Source organism: Oratosquilla oratoria, chromosome 9, assembly GCF_046742065.1.
Source record: "Oratosquilla oratoria isolate Oo_2021 chromosome 9, ASM4674206v1, whole genome shotgun sequence".
NCBI classification, from domain to species: domain Eukaryota; kingdom Metazoa; phylum Arthropoda; class Malacostraca; order Stomatopoda; family Squillidae; genus Oratosquilla; species Oratosquilla oratoria.
The window spans coordinates 68173333-68193488 of record NC_134785.1 but is presented as its reverse complement, the minus strand read 5'-3'; the positions used below and the strand labels follow the sequence as shown (position 1 = coordinate 68193488).

The following is a 20156-nucleotide window of genomic DNA, read 5'->3' as shown; positions in this document are numbered from 1 at the left end:
TCTTATGCTATTCTGGCCAAATGAATAAAACCAATAGCAAGGTAAATAATTTTACATTAGAGCCAGTTAGATTAAAACTAAACTGGAATAAGGAGACAAACTGCTAAGCTTCTCAGAGATCAGTCTCCAACATACCACAGAGACTTGTATGATCAAACACACATTCCATTAGCAGTGTACTACTGTGGAATGCCTGTGACATACTGACGATACTTAAAAATACAAATTTCATAGGTATGATATGACAGACTTATTTACTGTTTCCAATGGCAATGGAGGTGGTACAATGGTTATGGATGACAATGACTCGTTAAGAAATCAGGAGTGACCAATATTAGGCACCTGCTAGTAATGGTGGTCCTCTAAGATGGATAGCAGAGAATCATATCCCTGCTCCCAAACTCAATAGCCATCAAGCCCATGACCTCCGTATGAGGGTGCACGTGGCCAAGGCTCAGGCTCAAGATCTCGATCAATTTCTTGTTTTCCCTTCACCTTTGCACATTAAGATCTGATAACCTACAACTACTCCCCTGTTCTTACTCCAGAAGTCCTACAATAATAGAACACAGACACGAGTCCAAATTTCCTTCCCAATGAGATCTATGGATGGACCATCATCAGCTATTATTATACTGTATGTTTCATCAGTGAAACTAGATGTAATGATTATTGAGAAAACAGGACTACTAGTTTGTGTTAATTGAGCATTCATTATCAACAGAGTATTGTCAACCCACGACTAACTGAACATGTTATGCAGCAACAGCCTTCACAGGACAAACACCTGATATCTGCACATTGGCCCCATCAACACCCTCACCTCCACCCGAAGATGTAACCAAACTCAAGATATCCTTCAACTGATTGCATTTCCTCCACCATTTGATCACTGCTCCCATACTACTAACTACTACTACTACTACTACAAGCCAGCAGCATAGAAATAATCCTGTACTAATACAACATGACAATGGTCCAATTTTCCTACCCCAGTAAATCTATGTAGGGGCCTGTGAATCATTACCAGCCAATGTAGCATTGCAGATTCCCAGTCCACTTAGGCAAAGATTATGCCTTCACTTTTCTATGTAGGGGATCCATAGTTCCCTTCAGTAACATACATATAGCATCATGATGCAGGGAGTAGGAGCAGCTCGCTCTACTTTACCTAGTGGCAGAAATCCGTACTGTATCCAATTTTCTCCCGCTACTGGAACTTTTGAGTGGTACCAACAATTTAATTTAAAAAAAAAAATAATGCCTGGTCTGATACATTCACCAAACATGGTTTCCACTTGATTAATATGTTTTAATGCATGCTTAATTGTAAACAACTGAACTCTTGATACACATGTTCACATTGAGAAGTGAAGAGGTTTGTAAGTACTAAAGAAAAAGTGATCATACCTGAACTTTCTGTTCCATTTCTAGCATTTCTTTGATGGAGAGGACAGGAATGCGTTTATAGTACTCCTCATCCCTTGGCAATGGATTACCTGCAATTTAAAAATATGACCCAATTAGAGTTCCTTTTCAATAAGCCTCTATCTCCACCCTACCAGCACCACGAACAAAACAGCATATGCACTCAATTTATGCATGTTTAGAATATGTACATACAAACATATACCTTACAAGGGAGGTAGCCAAAAAGAAAAAGGCATAAATCCATTCCCACCCATTCTATCTCTAAATACACTCCACCCTCCCTCTTATCTTAGCACCTCCTGGTGATTTTGGAATAACATGAGGTAAAAAAAAACCTAGTCATTTTTTCATATTACACAGATTATTTAGAACCAATTGTAAAATTTAACTGTTCATTTCATGCGATTTTTACATTACACGATCTCTTCAGGAACACATCCCTCGCATAAATCATGAAATTGCTGTACACTTAACCCTCGATTTAATGGACAAATGGGATCAGACCCTTGTCCGTTATTTGCAAAAGTCTATTATTTGAATATTGGGTCTGTCCATTACCAGTACTGGATAACTTACATAGAATATTGTCTGTTAAGTTTCGGCGTGCACATACGTATCAGATATGTAATAAAAAGCTACAGTACTTATGTATAATGATGTACATTACATATTAAGAAGAAATTGAAATAGGCCATTAGGTTTCGGCGTGCACACGTTACTACTGGACACCTATCAGACAAAGTCCCTTATGTAGAAAATTGTCCGTTAGGTTTCGGCTTACACATACGTATTAGATATGTAATATAAAGCTACAGTACATATGTATAATGATGTACATTACATATAATGAAGAAATTGAACCACGCCATTAGGTTTCGGCATGCAGATACGTAACTACCGGACACCTATCGGACATATGTCCATTACATAGAAAATGGTCTGTTAGGTTTCAGCGTGCACATACATATTAGATATGTAATAAAAAGCTACAGTACATATGTATAATGATGTATATTACATAGGTTTCGGCGAGCACATATGTTACTACCGGGCACCTATAATTTTCATTTTACAGACTTTGTCTGGAATTTCACTATTACTACCGGACACACTTTTTTTGTCCACTAAATCGAAAGTCCGCAAATTCAAGGGTTGAGTGTATATACTTTGTCTAAGCCATCCCACTTACTAGTGGGAAAACCTACATAGGTAGGTAGATAGGTAGGTAGGTAGGTGTGTATGTGACACTACCCTTAAGGATTTGTCCAAGAAAAAGAAAACTCACCTTCAATCATGCGCCTCCACTTCAGTTCATCATATCTCTCGAACAGTATAATCAGTTCAATGTGAGGTGTGTGGGGAAACAGGTCAACAGGAATTGCCCTGTGAATTTCAAAGATTAATGTTGAGATGCAGACTTGAAAGAGACAGAGAGAAGAGAAGAGGTGAGGTTTGAGATAAGGGGAAAATAATTTTAGTATTTTGTCAGAAATAACCAGAACTTTATCCTTGAAAACAATATCAAACAGAAGGGGTGAAGTCTGCAGTGGCGTCATAGAGGTGAAGAAATCTATAGAGGTGCGGTAAAAATTAAATGCGACCAGCACTCTTGATTGGATATTAGTAAGCGTGAAAGAGGAGGTGCCAAGATAGGAGGGAGGGAGGAGGGTAGAGGGGAGTGGAATATATGGGATATGAAATGGGTGGGGGTGATTTCTATGCCTTTTTCTTTTTGGCTACCCCCCGTGTAAGCGGGAAAAAGCCTTTGGTATATGTATGTATGTATGAAAGAGGGATGTAGAGAAGAGATAAGGTGGGGGGAAATGAGAGAGTATGGCAAGAGATATTGGGCAGTAATATGAGTGGAGAGGGATAGAGGGAGGAAGGTAACGATGGAGTGGGAGATAAAGATCTAAGGTGGGGAACATGGTGAAGAAAGATGGTGAGGGAGAGACACATTAATACAAGTAATAGAGAAAGGAAAAGAAAGACAAGGAAAGAAATTTCAGAGAATGATAAAAATTATTAGGATTGGAGGAGGAGAAGAAGTAGAGAAGAATGCTGGAGGAAGGACAAAGGACAAAGCGAGGGTAAGAAAATATCTAAAGAAAGAAGGGAATGCATGAAGCAAAGAAAGATATGCAAGTAGCAAGTGTTCACTAATGAAAAGTCCACTATTACATATTTCCATATAAGTATAAACATATTAAACAGAATCCATCGCTTACTTGATTGGAATGAAGAATTCACCCTTGTACTGCTTACTCTTGGGCCTTCCAAGTTCAATGAAGTTCTTTACTGCGTTTAAGGGGTCGCAAGAGATGTACACCAGGCGCCTCATATTTGTACACTTTCGTAATGTGTGAGTCACTTTGTTATCTACAGTTCATAAGAATTTCTCTCATTAGACACCAATAATAACATAATAACATATTGTATTTATCTATTACATTCAATATATATTTGTCCTAGAATATGTACAGCAGATATTGATGCAAGACTGAATCCTGAATATATCTAGAAGTTAGTCTACTGTATGGTAAGCTAATACTAACTTAGGCTGCATGAGCCTGGTTCCACTTTCCCTTATAACCTCCTACAATTTCTAATCATATGAATCATAAGACAGCTACTCTGGGGTATGTTCTGCCTCCCCAAATTTCCATCAAACTTTCTTAATTTTCCTATGTCTACAAAATATGTCTTTCTTCTACATACATATACCAAAGGCTTTTTTCCCCTTACAAGGGAGTTGGCCAAAAAACAAACACATAAAAATCACTCCTACCCATTCCTTTCCACATACTCAACTCCCATCCACCCCCTTCCCTCCCTCTTATCTTGGCTCATCCTGGACAACAACAAATGCACAATAATAACTTCCCCAAAACTATTGCTTAAATCTATGCTCCATATTCACAATCTAAAACCAGACAACTTTAACAAGCCAAGTAGTAAGCGCTGAAACTATCAGTTGTTTTAAGAAATGATTAGACAACTTTATGGATGGGGATGACAGGTGGTGATGGATACGGAGCTGCCTAGTGTAGGCCTTATGGTCTCTTGCAGTCTCCTTATTCTTATGTTCTTATGTTATGTTAAGACTTTAATATTCAAACCATTAACCAAGCCCATAAATGCACATTCAAAAACTGTCAACAAAGAATCCACTTACTTAATCCAGCTCTTGGAGGGTCTACAACACCGACAGTATTATACTGTTCTGCACGGTTGACGACAGTTGGCAAAACTTCTTCTGCCCGTCCAGCAAAATAATTCACATTGGCCAAGGCATTTGAACTGGCATTAAACTTTGCATCCTCTACAGCACTTTCAACCATTTCAACTCCGTACACTTTGAAGCATTCCTACAGATGAGAAATGTTATGTAAGTGCCTATTCCTTGTAATTACCTTAAACCTTGAAATAGAGACAGGTGTTTCTGGTGTTTAGAAGTAACTATGTCCTAGCTATGACAGAGATAAAAACATGTGAGAATGAAACTGTTACGAGGTTTCACTCATTTGAGTACCTGATAAAGCTCTACAGAAATAAATGCTGTCTTCACATAGTGTTTCCTTTGATACACTAGTAAGCACTAGCAACTTTCATGTCTTGGCTAATATAATAAACTGAAATGTTTTATACTGTATTTGGAAAAAACAGATAAGACTGGGTTTATTCTTTAACTCACCCAACCATTTTAACTAGAGAAAGAGTCCTTGATATACATGTACATGCATACACCAAAAGGCCACTTCCCCCTTACAAGGGAGGTGGCCAATCAAGGTATTCAACCACCTTTTTTTTTTTTTTTTTTTAAATCTTTGCTTCACTGACTGGGTCAAAAGCAATGCCACAAGAAAGAGCATTTCCTCAGTACGGTCTGACAACAGATGCTGGTTCACCATCACCACTTCATTACATGACAACCCTCCCCTTCCTTGTGCACTCGTAATTAATACAGAGAAGACAAGGAAAAATCCCTTTGGACCACATTAACTTATCATCTGTTCACAATCACTTTCCACTCACACCTACAGTTACCAGGTGGCTGCAGACCAACATACAATATGTAATGTGACTGACTATACATGGTACAGAAAGATGATAAACAAGTCAAACATTCAGTTTAAGGTAACATACCTCGGCTAAAGCAATCCCAATGGTGCCAGTGCCACTGCAGATATCAAGCAGAATGTTAGTCTGGTCCAGCTCGGCCAATTCACCAATCTTGTTGTACAGTACCTCAGCTGCTGGAGTGTTCACCTGTGATCAAATTCAAACCATTGTAGGAGACATATAGCTTCCAAGTCTACATACATAAGATAGGGATGACTTATTAAAGTGGGACAGAAGAGAAACAAGAGGACATGAAAAGAAACTAAAGATGGACACTTATAGAAGAGACATGAAATAGAATAGCTTCCCACATAGAAGAGACATGAAATAGAATAGCTTCCCACAGAGAGTAATTGATGTCTGGAACAAAATGAACAGAGAAGGATTACAAAGGATTACAAAGGCAAAGCATGCCGACAGGAGACCTTTTGATCCATATCTAGGTCGGATGCAAAAAATTAATAATAAATTAAAACTATAACAATGTAAATAACAATTAAAATACATAAATAAATGCATTGGTATAGTTGAATAACAAACAAACAGGTAAATAGTAAATGATAATAAATTGACATATAACTAATAATAAATGAAAATCAGAGACAAATTATAACAAAACAAAAACAAATAATATAACATAAATTATAATAATTACAGCATCTTACTTAGGTATTTATCTAAATGATTCTTAAAGCTTCGAACTGAACTACATTGCACTACCTGTGCAGGAAGTTTATTCCATTCATTAACTACACGGTTGGCAAAGTTGTTTCTACCTACTTCCAAATTGAATCTATTTCCGGACAGTTTGAGACCATTGTTTCTTGTCTGGTTCTCATTCAATGTGAAAATTTGGTCACTTTTGATGTTGTCAATTCCCTTTAAAATCTTAAAGACCTGTATCAAGTCACCTCTGAGTCTACGCTTTTTTAGGGAAAACAGATTCATGTGCTTAAGTCGATTTTCGTATGATTTATTTTTGATATTTGGAATCAGTTTTGTGGCTCGCCGTTGTACTTTTTCCAGTCTGTCAATGTCTTTAATGAGATTCGGTGACCATACGGAAACAGCATATTCCAAATGTGGACGAACTAACGATTTATATAGCTTGTTAATGAGTGATGGACTTTTGAAATCAAAAGATCGCGCAATCAGTCCCAGAATCTTATTTGCTTTCTCAGAGGCTGAAATACACTGCTTGGATGATTTGAGGTCGTTACTGATAATTACGCCGAGATCTTTTTCACTATCCACTTTTGTTAGCGAATTTCCAAATAACTTGTAATCGTACTTGCTGTTATTTTTACCTATGTGCATTACCTTGCATTTACTTGTATTAAATTTCATTAGCCACTTTTCAGACCATTGCTGTAATTGATCTAAATCTTCTTGAATATCTAATTGGTTTGAGTGATCATTTGCCACTCCGCACAGTTTTGTATCATCAGCAAATTTGGAAACAGTAGATTTTAGTCCATGGTCTATATCATTTATATATACTATGAATAGAAGTGGCCCAAGAACGGAACCCTGAGGAACTCCACTTGCAACACTTTTCCATCCAGAAGTTTTTCCATTTAAAACAACTCTGTTTTCGACCTTTCAACCAATTACTAGTCCAACCTAATAGGCTACCACTTATTCCATGCAAAGCTAATTTAGTAAGAAGTCTTTCGTGTGGGACGGTATCAAAAGCTTTTGCAAAGTCTAGATATATTAAATCTATATTGTTTCTTTTGTCAAAATTCGAGACAACTGTGTTGTAGAATTCGAGTAAGTTAGTCACGCAAGAACGTTTCCGTCTGAAACCATGTTGGCTATCATTTATCAAACGGTTACTTTCTAAATGCCAAAACTATACACGATTTTAAGAATAAACTGGATGCAGAGAGATACAAAAACGGGTCACTACGAGCATAGCTCTCATCCCGTAAAATACAACTAGATAAATACATACACCAAAGTCCCTTTCCCCCTAACAAGGGAGGTAGCCAAAATACATGGCATAAAATCCACTCCCACCCATTCCATCCGCACATACTCCACTCCCATTCACCCCATTCCCTCCCTCTCTTTTCTTGGGTCCTCCTGGATGACAGGTCATCCTTGCATATCACCCACTGCCCTGGGTCAGAAGCAGTGTTGGAAGACACAGCACATCCTCAGCAAGGCCACTTCATTAAATCAGCGAACCACCTCCCTATCCCTTCATGCAGAAAAAGAGAAGATTGGAAGAAATCCCTTCGGGCTCTACCAAATTATTTTTTCACACATACTCCCTCATCCCGCATCCTACACCAACTCCCTTTCAAGTCTACTCAACAAAAAACACCTTATACTACAATGTCCCACACTAATACCCAGACTACAAAACAATATCTCTGAAGTGACTGATGGTCCCACCCATTGGCTGATACCAGTTTCCTGAAGGCCACAGTTCTTTTGCATGAGAGTCCACAAGCAATTGGATTGATTGACCTTTTGCATTATCTGGGAAAGAACGGAGAACCCCACTTCCACTGTGATCAACACCACTCGGATATCTGCACCGTATTAGTGTGGGTTTATCTTTGTCACTTGTTGAAAGTAGTACAGGGAGAAGAGCAACCACCAGTTATCATCTCTCCTCACCCACCAGTTGTCACCTCTCCTCACATTTAAAGTGGAGAAAATACAGACAATTGACAAAGCAAGAACTTGGGCCAAGTCCATAGACTAATTGTCAGCCAATATGGGCTGTATCTACAAACAGAGGCAAGGAAGTTGACAGGGTTTGAAGAAGGGTGGCTGGGAGAAAACATACTTTTCATGCAACCACCTCACACAGATACCTATTAGTGATCCTTAAGGAGCATTGCATAGCAAATGGACTTATCCATCTCAATTACCCCTTCCCCTTATGGATATTCTCCCAATCTGACATTTACTTCACTTATGGAATGTCACTATAACAACAGTAACAAGAAACTTACCTGCAAGAAAGCATTGGCAGAAACCCGGAACTTCTTGCCCAGGACGGTTTCTGTGATGGTCTTCCCACCCCACAAATGTTCAAACTCTTCAGTTTCACCAGATTCCCTAAAAATAAAAAATAAAAAATACATACATACATATACCAAGGCTTTTTCCCCCTTCCAAGGGAGGTAGCCAAAAAGGGAAAGGCATAAAAACACTCCCACCCATTTCATCCCTAAATACACTCCACACCCCTCCCACCCTTCCTCTCATCTGAGCACCTCCTGGATGACGGGTCATCCCTGCACCCTGCCCACCGCCCTGGGTCAGAAGTAGTGTCGCAAGACACAGTACATCCACAGCGAGGCCGCTTCATTTAATCGGCGACCCCCCCTCTCCGTCCCCCTTTGCATATAAGGCGAGGACGGGGAGAAATCCCTTCGGGCTGCGTCAAAATTTACTCACACATACTACCCCACCCCCCACTTCCCCGCCCATTCCTCCTCATGCAGTCACAACATCATCCATATACAACCATTCTCCACTCACCTCTGTCTTCCGTCCTCTCCCTTCCTTCCTCAACAGACATTCCCCTCTTCCCCAAAGCCCCCTTCACCCCATCCATCCACCTCATCCTAGGACGTCCCCTCATGTTCACTCCCTCCACATCTGCCTTCCATACCTCTTTTACTAGTAAAATAAAAAATTAAATAAAAAAAAAAAAAGGCCTTTTAGAATACATAGATTGGTGGGAGGTTATGTAATACTGGGGAAAGTTCTATGTTTACAAAGCATGCAATCAAAGGAGGGAGGGTCGCTAAGTACATGAAACGATAGGTCCTGCTGTGGATGTGCTGTCTTGCTACACTGCTTGTGACCCAGGCAGGGCAGCAGGTAGGGATGACCCTTCATCCACTAAAGATAACACTATTAAAGAGAAATGGGTGACAGATTGGAGAGGGTTGGGTGGGGGTCAGAGGCATGCCTTGGCTGGCTTCTTCCTTTATTAACAAAAATAAATAAATAATAATAATAAAAAATAAAAAATACTTAAATAAATCTTTATTCACAATTGAAAGTACTCAAAATTGGGAGGAAAGACAGAAAGAAAATCACCAATATCCAATATCCACTAGGCTCATCTTTCATATGCCACATAACTTACTTCTGAGCTTGAGCTTGGTAAAATATTGATGTTACATTGGCTTCCCTGCCATCACCTTCTGTGAAGAACTTGACAATATCTTCCTTCAGCTCCTTCAAGTTGTCCTCGGTCATGTCTTGAGGATGTATCTACGAGAAAAACAAGTCAATTATGCACACATACAAAGGCCTCTTTCCCCATGCAAAATGTTTGGCCACATCATTTCCTTATCCATTTACAACCTATCTCCCTTCACTTTCCTTTGAATTCTATCTCCAACTCACTGCCACCCCATCCCCTTGTATATCATCAACTTACTTCTGCCCACATTTACATTCAGCTTTCTTCTCTCACATACCCTCCCAAATTCCACCATTTGCTGCCTCACACTCTAAGCAGTCATCCCTTTCTTATGTCACAGGAAACTCGTTTTGTATCCAATGGGCCATTTACCCAGTCCATCCATCTCATTCTTGATATTCTCAAGTTCCTTCCATTCACAAAGAATATCTAGAATAAAAAAATAAATAAATGAAAATAAAAGAAAATTCATACCACTACAACAATAAGGAGATCTCCATTGTTACTGGTTCTGACTGTGAGTTGTCTCCACACTCCTTCATGGTTTGTTGGGTCAAAAGGCTTATGGGGAGATGCACGCACATACTGCTCAAATACCTTTAAATGAAAATTCAAAAATGAATATTTACACGACTTCATACTAACAAATATATCAGATTAAAAAAATATTATACTTCAATACATTACACCTAAACTGACCATTTTTACCTTAACCATTATAATAATTAAACACAGTATAGCATAGACACAGAATCTCAAATCTAAAATAATACCAAATAAAACTCACCCTAACAACGACTTTCATAGAGTCTGGTATGTGACGTAAATGTGCTACGGGTCCTACACTGACTGACCCCTTTTTGTAACTTGACAGTCTGAAGCCAACTGTTCGTTCTTCCGAGGTTGGATGCATACCTAAGAGGAGACACATAATTCTATAACAATGGAAGGATTTTATGGCATTCTTCAGTTGCAATATGTTAATGGCCATACACTGACTCAAAGGCTTCACTTCCCTTCCCATTTTAGTATCTTGTGGTTCATGAGGTAATGCAGCAAAATGAAATATATATAATTGCAGGCCCACCCAAATTTGGACAAAGTGAAACTTCAAAGAAAGAAAGAAAGAAAGAAAAAATATATATATATATCTATATATGTTGATGAAGGTGGAAAAAGAAGTCACGGGTCTAGTTCCCATGACTTCTTTTTCCACCTTCATCAACTTGTCACAATGGACCAGCATATCTATATATATAAATCAAAAATAAAAAAAAATAAAATCTTCATTTGTTCTGACACTACAAAGAGAAGTTGATAAATTTCATTCCCTCCCACTGGAACCACGTGACTTGGATTCCTTAAGTTGGTGGAGAGACAGCCACAACTCAGAAAACTTAGAAAAGTTGCCAACAAAATGCTGTGCTCTCCTTGATCTTCAGTGGAGAGTGAACGACTCTTCAGCACCATAACTGGTTGACTCCAGAAACAGGGGAGAAATTGACGCTATTGAACTTCAATTTGCAAATGTTTAACTTTGACTGTTAAACCATGGAATGCAGCAGTACTCAGGTGAGTCAGCTTATCAAATTTTTTTGTTCCTTTTTGGATTTTATGCCTTATGGGAGTAGGAGGAGAGAGAAAAAAAAAAAAGGCCATTTCCCACATTCCATAGGTAAATATTAGTAGAGACTGAGTTAGGTTTAGGTTTTACTATTAAGTTAGGATTAAGAAATTGATTAATAAATTTTACACTCTGCACATGTGTTTTATTAAAACCATTCATTAAATGATTCAGGTCACTTGAAGTTAGTAGTTATATCAAAATCTATGAAATATACATACATATATCAAGGCTTTTTCCCCCTTACAAGGGAGGTAGCCAAAAAGGAAAAGGCATAAAATTAATCCCACCCATTCCATCCCTGAATACACTCCACACCTTGGAAGGCAGATGTGGAGGGAGTGAACATGAGGGGACATCCTACGATGAGGTGGGTGGATGGGGTGTAGGGGGCTTTGGGGAAGAGGGGAATGTCTGTTGAGGAAGGACGGGAGAGAACAGAAGATGGGTGAATGGAAAATGGTTGTATATGGATGATGTTGTGATGCATGAGGTGGAATGGGTGGGGAGATGGGGGGTGAGGTAATATGTGCGAGCAAAATTTGACACAGCCCGAGGGGATTTCTCCCCGTCTTCTCCTTTTATGCATGGGGGGATGGAGAGGGGGGGGGGTCGCCGATTTAATGAAGCGGCCTTGCTGTGGATGTGCTGTGTCTTGCGACACTGCTCGTGACCCAGGGGAGTGGACAAGGTGCAGGGATGACCCGTCATCCAGGAGGTGCTAAGATAAGAGGGAGGGTGGAGGGGAGTGGAGTGTATTAGGGATGGAATGGGTGGGAATGGTTTTTATGCCTTTTTCTTTTTGGCTACCTCCCTTGTACATACATACATACATATACCAAGGCTTTTTCCCCCTTCCAAGGGAGGTAGCCACAAAAGGAAAGGCATAAAAACACTCCCACCCATTTCATCCCTAAATACACTCCACACCCCTCCCACCCTTCCTCTCATCTGAGCACCTCCTGGATGACGGGTCATCCCTGCACCCTGCCCACCGCCCTGGGTCAGAAGCAGTGTCGCAAGACACAGTACATCCACAGCAAGGCCGCTTCATTTAATCGGCGACCCCCCCTCTCCGTCCCCCTTTGCATATAAGGAGAGGACGGGGAGAAATCCCTTCGGGCTGCGTCAAAATTTACTCACACACACTACCCCACCCCCCACCCCCCCGCCTATTCCTCCTCATGTCGTCACAACATCATCCATATACAACCATTCTCCACTCACCTCTGTCTTCCGTCCTCTCCCTTCCTTCCTCAACAGACATTCCCCTCTTCCCCAAAGCCCCCTTCACCCCATCCATCCACCTCATCCTAGGACGTCCCCTCATGTTCACTCCCTCCACATCTGCCTTCCATACCTCTTTTACTAGTCTTTCGTCACTCATTCTTTCCATGTGTCCAAACCATCCTAATATTCTTTCATCAACCCTCTCTCCCAAATCCTTTTTCACCCCTGTTCTCCTCCTCACCTCCTCATTTCTCACTCTATCTAGCCTAGTAACCCCCACCATACTTCTCAAACACCTCATCTCAAACACATTCAAACTCCTTCTCTCTTCTTCTCTTATGTTCCACGTTTCTGCCCCATACAGTGCTGTTGGCACAATCACTCCTTCATACAGTCTCCTCTTCGCATCCATTCCCAAATGTCTATTTCTCATTACACTCTTTAAACCACCAAGGCATTTACTCGCTTCTCTCAATCTACATTCTACCTCCACCTTCACTCCACCTTTTCCTGCTACACTTGCACCCAAGTATCTAAAACTATCCACTTCCTCCAGTCGCTCTCCCTTAATGTTCACTTCCAGTCTACTGCCACTTTCACCCCTTGTACATCTCATCACCTTACTTTTACCCACATTTATCTTTAGCTTTCTTCTATCACATACTCTCCAAACTCTGCCACCAGCTTCCTCAATCCCTCCTCTGACCCTGCCACAAGCGCAGTGTCGTCCGCAAACAACAGCTGGCTCACCTCCCACTTTTCTCCATTTTCTTTAACCATCTCCAATCCCTGACTCACTACCCTAGCATTCACCTCTCGCACCACCCCATCCATGTATAAGTTGAACAGCCAGGGCGACATAACGCATCCTTGACGAAGTCCCACCTTTACTTCAAACCACTCACTCTCTCCATTTCCAATCCTAACACATGCTCTACTACTCACATAAAAACTCTTGACAGCTCCCAAAAGCTTTCCTCCTATCCCATAAATCTGCATAACCTCCCACAGTGCCTTTCTGTCTACCCTATCATAAGCCTTTTCCAGATCCATAAAAGCCCAAAAAAAATCCTTCCCCTTTCCTATAGCTTTCTCACATATCTGTCTTACCACAAAGATCTGATCTACACAACCTCTACCCGTCCTAAATCCACACTGTTCCTCACCAATTACTCCTTCTGTTCCTCTCCTAATCCTCTCAATTAAGATTCTCCCATAAGCCTTCCCTACTACACTCAACAGGCTAATCCCTCTGAAATTACTACATTCACACTTGTCCCCTTTTCCCTTGTAAAGAGGAACTATACAGGCACTACTCCAGTCCTCCGGTACTTTACCCTCTCTCCAGCAAACATTAAATAATCTCACCAACCAGTCCACCATCACTGAACCTCCCTTTTTCAGACATTCTGCATGACATCCATCCAGACCAGGTGCCTTACCTGCTTTCATCATCTTTACAACTGCCTTCACCTCATCCTTCCTTATTTCTCCTCCGTTCTCCTCACTCATCACTCTCATTTTCTTTGTAAGGGGGAAAAAGCCTTGGTATATGTATGTATGTATGTGATTGGGAAGGTATGTGACACAGCCTGAAGGGAATTTCTCCCCACCTCTTTTTCTGTATGAGGGCATGGAAAAGAGGGGTTGCGATTAAGTGATATGGCCTTGCTGTGGATGTACTGTGTCTTGCTGCACTGCATTTGACCCAGGGCACTTGGGGGATACACAGATGACCCATCCTCCATGAGGAGCTGTGATGGGAGGGGTGGAAATTGTGGTGGAGAGGAATGAAACAGGTAGGAATAAGTATATGCCTCTGACTTACCTACATACATACATACATTTACCAAGGCTTTTTCCCCCTTCCAAGGGAGGTAGCCTAAAAGGGAAAGGCATAAAAACACTCCCACCCATTTCATCCCTAAATACACTCCACACCCCTCCCACCCTTCCTCTCATCTGAGCACCTCCTGGATGACGGGTCATCCCTGCACCCTGCCCACCGCCCTGGGTCAGAAGCAGTGTCGCAAGACACAGTACATCCACAGCAAGGCCGCTTCATTTAATCGGCGACCCCCCCTCTCCGTCCCCCTTTGCATATAAGGCGAGGACGGGGAGAAATCCCTTCGGGCTGCGTCAAAATTTACTCACACATACTACCCCACCCCCCACCCCCCCCGCCCATTCCTCCTCATGCAGTCACAACATCATCCATATACAACCATTCTCCACTCACCTCTGTCTTCCGTCCTCTCCCTTCCTTCCTCAACAGACATTCCCCTCTTCCCCAAAGCCCCCTTCACCCCATCCATCCACCTCATCCTAGGACGTCCCCTCATGTTCACTCCCTCCACATCTGCCTTCCATACCTCTTTTACTAGTCTTTCTTCACTCATTCTTTCCATGTGTCCAAAACATGTGTCCAAACCATCCTAATATTCTTTCATCAACCCTGATAAGGGGGGAAAAAAGCTCTTGGTAAATAGTGATTGATTGATCATCAATTCAGTTTAATGTTGCAAAACTCCCCTCTATTAGAAGGCTAGGACAGTCACCCTTACAGAGGACTTTGTAATGTAAAATTTAATAAACCATGCCCTTGGTCCAACTCGCCTGTGATAAGGTTCGAACTACCATCACCTTGATCTCCCCCGCAAGTAGCAACACCCTGATCCACTCAACCAGTAAGCATCCCTTCATTATTGTACTTCATACAAATTGATACATACCAATACTGAATTCACACTTGTTCCGGTAACCTTCTGTGATTGGAGATGGCACAATCTTTTCAGTTTCACACACTAAACCTCCTCTTCTTACTTTCTGCCAGCGAATCCACTCGGATATTTCTGTGTTGGCATGAGCAAGCTCGGCACCAAATTTACGAATTGCCTTTTCAGCTGATTTTTCCTTTTCCACCAGCTAGAAAATAATTAACTTATAAATATCAATGAAATTAAATAACAAGATATTCACATTACAGATTTCAACTCTTCAAATTACAAACCTGTTCTTCGTAAGGAAGGTGAGCCAAAGGAGTGACAGATTTGGCAACTTTTTCCTCTACCGTCAATCCATCATCTTCTTCAGGTTCTTCATTGTTGGCTTTCTCAATCAAAGGATCCTTCACAGGTTTTGCAGGCTACAATACACATAAGTTTACCATCAAACAACATTACCACCTAAACTTAATATTCAAAATGAATGCTTGAAACTTTGCTGAACATTTTCAGTTAGGTAAATAACTTCATATCCCCAATATTTACCTGTGCATGAAGAGTGCACTTCTTCCACTTGTAGCCTTCCAATTTCTGAAGAGCTTTTTGTCTTGCAGCTTCCTCTTTGAAGTTAACATAGGCTGTGCTTTTCCCAACACCTGCTGGTTTTACTTTATGGGCACTAAGTTTCAATGTCTGGTTTAAGAGTTTCTTTAGTTGCTGAAATAAAATTACATGCATATTTAATCATTCTTCTGTTGTCACTAAAACATGTGATAGAATGTAGACCTTAACCAAATGGAGTCCTAACAAGTTTTTGCTAAAACTTTAAGTACATTGCAAATAGTGAGAACAATCGAATTGGGAAAAATTGGTGGGAAATGAGAACATGTGCACATACATACATATACCAAACGCTTTTTCCCTTTACAAGGGAGGTAGCCAAAAAACAAAAGGCATAATGTGGTAGGGTGAAATCCACCATACATACACATGCATTTGTCACAAATTCCTTTCCCCCTTTTAACCACTTCATTACAATGATGCCTACATAAGTGTCATGAGGTGCGAGTGAGTACATATGGATGATAGTGTCGGTGTCTTCAGTATATATATTTGTAGTTGTACATGAATTATCCCCAGATTCTGTGAACTACTTTGATCACATTTTCTGTGTTTATTATTATTCAGCTGGAGGAGAAATAGGGAAGGATGAAGTGAAAACAGCTGTTAAGATGATGAGAGCTGGTAAGGCACCTGGGTTGGATGGATGCCATGCAGAATGTCTGAAGAAAGGAGGTACAGTTATGGTGGACTGGCTGGTGAGGTTATTTAATGTTTGTTTAAGAGAGGGTAGAGTACCGGAGGACTGGAGGAGTGCCTGTATAGTTCCACTTTACAAAGGAAAGGGGGACAAGTGTGAGTGTAGTAGTTACAGAGGGATCAGCTTGTTGAGTGTAGTCGGGAAGGCTTATGGGAGGGTCTTGATTGAGAGGATTAGGAGACGAACAGAGGGAGGAATTGGTGAGGAACAGTGGGGTTTTTGGGCAGGTATGGGATGTGTAGATCAGATTTTTGTGGTAAGGCAGACATGTAAAAAAATTATGGGAAAAGGTAAGGATGTTTTTTGGGGTTTTATGGATTTGAAAAAGGCTTATGACGGTAGACAGGAAGGCACTGTGGGAGGTATTGCAGATATATGGGATAGGAGGAAAGCTGTTAAGAGCAGTCAAGAGTTTTTATGAGAGTAGTAGAGCTTGCATTAGGATTAGAAATGGAGAGTGAATGGTTTGAGGTAAAGGTGGGACTTCGTCAGGGATGTGTTATGTCGCCCTGGCTGTTCAATCTTTACATGGATGGGGTGGTGTGAGAGGTGAATGCAAGGGTAGTGGGTCAGGGGTTGGAGATGATTAAAGAAAACGGAGAAAAGTGGGAGGTGGATCAGAGGAGGGATTGAGGAAGTTAGTGACAGAGTTTGAGAAGGTGTGTGAAAGAAGGAAGCTGAAGATAAATGTGGGCAAAAGTAAGGTGATGAGATGTACAAGGGGTGAGAGTGACAGTAGGCTGGAAGTGAGCATTAAGGGTGAGAAACTGGAAGTGGATAGTTTCAGATACTTGGGTGCAAATGTGACAGGAAAGGGAGGAGTGGGGGTGGAGGTAGAATGTAGATTGAGAGAAGTGAGTAAATGCCTTGGTGGATTAAAAAGTGTAATGAGAGACATTTGGGAATGGATGCTAAGACGAGGTTATATAAAGGAGTGATTGTGCCAACAGCAATGTACGGGGCAGAAACATGGAACATGAGAGAGGAAGAGAGAAGGAGTTTGAATGTGTTTGAGATGAAATGTCTGAGAAGTATGATTGGGGTTACTAGGCTAGATAGTGAAAAATGAGGAGGTGAGGAGAACAGGAGTGGAAAGGAAGCTGGGAGATAGGGTTGATGAAAGAGTATTAGGATGGTTTGGACACATGGAAAGAATGAGTGAAGAAAGATTAGTAAAAGAAGTGTGGAAGGCAGAGGTGGAAGGAGTGAATATGAGGGGGTGTCCTAGGATGAGATGGATGGATGGGGTGAAAGGGGCTTTACAAAAGAGAGGAATGTCTGTGGAGGAAGGACGGGAGAGGACAGAAGATAGGGATGAATGGAGAAGGGTTGTGTATAGATGAGGCTGTGATGCATGAGGGGTGAGGAAGTATGTATGAGAAAAAATTTGACGCAGCCCGAAGGGATTTCTCCCCATCTACTTTTCTGCATGAGGGGACGGAGAGGGGGGGTTGCCGAATTTATGAAGCGGCCTTGCTGTGGATGTGCTGTCTTGCGACACTGCTTCTGACCCCAGGGGAGTGGAGAGGATGCAGGGATGACCCGTCATCCAGGAGGTGCCAAGATAGGAGGGAGGGAGGAGGATGGAGGGGAGTGGAATATATGGGAAATAAAAAGGGTGGGAGTGATTTCTATGCCTTTTTCTTTTTGGCTACCCCCCGTGTAAGGGGGAAAAAGCCTTTGGTATATGTATTATTATTCAGCATAAGAGAGAATGAGTAATACAGCAGTGACTTTATATCTTATAATGCGAGTAATGTGATGCATCGTTCATATTGCAGCCGATGCTGTGCATGAGAATTTGACTCATACTGAAGTGGTTCAGCTATCCACTTCCTCCAGTTTTTCTCCCTTAATACTCACTTCCAATATGCAAATCTTACTACAGATAAATATACAAAAATGTAATCACGTAACTTACTCCAATTGGGAAATACCGTGGTAAGCCACTCAATTCAATCTTGAATGTCTCGGATGTGAATTCATCTCTTTTTGTGTAAGAGTATGGATCCTTTTTACCATCCTTGTCCTTGTCTTTGTCCTCTTTGCTTTCCTCCTTTTCTTTGCTCTTTTCTTCCTTGGTGTCATCTTTGGCACTTTCATCTTCAATTGTTATTACTTCAGCCTCACTTGCTTCTTCTTTCGGTTTTACCCCTGGAAAACAATTCAAAAGAGCATATTAAGAATCACCATCTATTATGACACCCCTCCCCACACACATACATAACAAGCCTTAGAATGCAGACACTGAGGGACAAAATGAGTTATATTCTGGATGTCATCAAGCTACATTCCTCTGGGGTAAAAACTCTTTTTTTTTTTCTTTACCCAACATAATCTCAATAATTTTTAATATCATTCCTTAACCAGTCATATTTCTGAATCAAAATATGATAACTATTCTTGGAAATATAATGCCGATTCATTCAAGCAATTGTAATTAAGTTTTCAGAGCAAAATGGAGTGCTACCCATTTGCTTTAGTTACAAAGTAGTCTGCAAAGTCTTACAAAATGCATGTACGAATGAATGCACTTTGCCTTTGACAATTTCTTCTCCATTTTGTCAAATCCCAACCAATAGCATGGAGCTCCTATAAAATCCCACTGTATCTGAAGACTTCTTTGCTTTTTGTACAGGTTTTTGTAGTTCTATAACAAAATTGTTGCTCTAAGTGCAACAATAACACTATCAATATTTAACACCAATTCAACCACCCATAAATACCCAAGTCCCAATCAAATCTTGAGGCTCATGTATTCCAACTGGTTTACATTCTGTTAAAACAATGGTACCCAAAACAGTACATAACTTAAACCCTATCAACATATGTGGGAAAACTGTAATGATCTATCTTAGACATGCTAAACAACATGTGATGTCACCAATTTGTTACGCTTGTAGCATACCATATCTACAGCAAAATCTTTGTGACTCTTTTATCTTGCATGCATGAAGGGATTCATCTTTTCTTACTGGACACAAACACAAATACACATTTACAAAAAGCATGGTTGAGCTGTAAGCTGGGTGCCTACATGCAAATTCTGCCACTTCAGCAAGTGCAAAGATTACATACCAAGCAAAGTTGCTTCATTGTATTGAATAATAAATAGGTCTTATGACAATATGGAGTAACAAGCATTCTATGGGCTGTATTTACATGGCTGTTAACAGGTTAGGGCAATACATTAATAAACACTACCCCAGATGCACAAGCATTAGTTTCAGACATCAAAATCTGACGCATACATGTTTTGAGTCAACCTTGTAATCCAAAATAGCGTATTACCTTCTACTTCTTCCTGTGAACCATCTTGGTCCATTTTCTCTGCTGAAATGGAAAAAAATTAGATGAAGTTCTCCCTTTTACACCTTGACACACACACACTTCCCTAAGCAATGGCCTGAATGGTGGAAAAACAAGGCATCTCATCCATGAACACAACCTATTATATATCTATATACTAAGGGCCAAGGATATCTATATATCCCCTTATAAGGGAGGTAGCTAAGTCAAAGACCC

The 20156-nt window shown here is 40.7% G+C and overlaps 1 protein-coding gene across 33 annotated transcripts in view; it reads right to left on the bottom strand.

The window, feature by feature from the left end:
• The window catches only part of LOC143028527 (tRNA (uracil-5-)-methyltransferase homolog A-like), a 68610-nt gene that overhangs the window by 7425 nt on the left and 41029 nt on the right, over positions 1-20156 (bottom strand). For 19 of the 33 annotated variants that reach the window (XM_076190770.1, XM_076190757.1, XM_076190759.1 and 16 more), the window contains 14 exons: positions 19923-19964; positions 18553-18785; positions 15857-16027; positions 15598-15732; positions 15320-15512; positions 10521-10648; positions 10208-10330; positions 9674-9801; positions 8526-8631; positions 5578-5700; positions 4607-4799; positions 3660-3810; positions 2717-2814; positions 1411-1499 (listed from right to left, as the gene is read on the bottom strand). In XM_076190770.1, coding sequence (XP_076046885.1) covers positions 1411-1499; positions 2717-2814; positions 3660-3810; positions 4607-4799; positions 5578-5700; positions 8526-8631; positions 9674-9801; positions 10208-10330; positions 10521-10648; positions 15320-15512; positions 15598-15732; positions 15857-16027; positions 18553-18785; positions 19923-19964 — 1913 coding nt within the window. The remainder of the gene's footprint in view (positions 1-1410; positions 1500-2716; positions 2815-3659; positions 3811-4606; positions 4800-5577; positions 5701-8525; positions 8632-9673; positions 9802-10207; positions 10331-10520; positions 10649-15319; positions 15513-15597; positions 15733-15856; positions 16028-18552; positions 18786-19922; positions 19965-20156) is intronic. The other 14 variants (XM_076190773.1, XM_076190748.1, XM_076190751.1 and 11 more) reach the window with 3 other exon arrangements.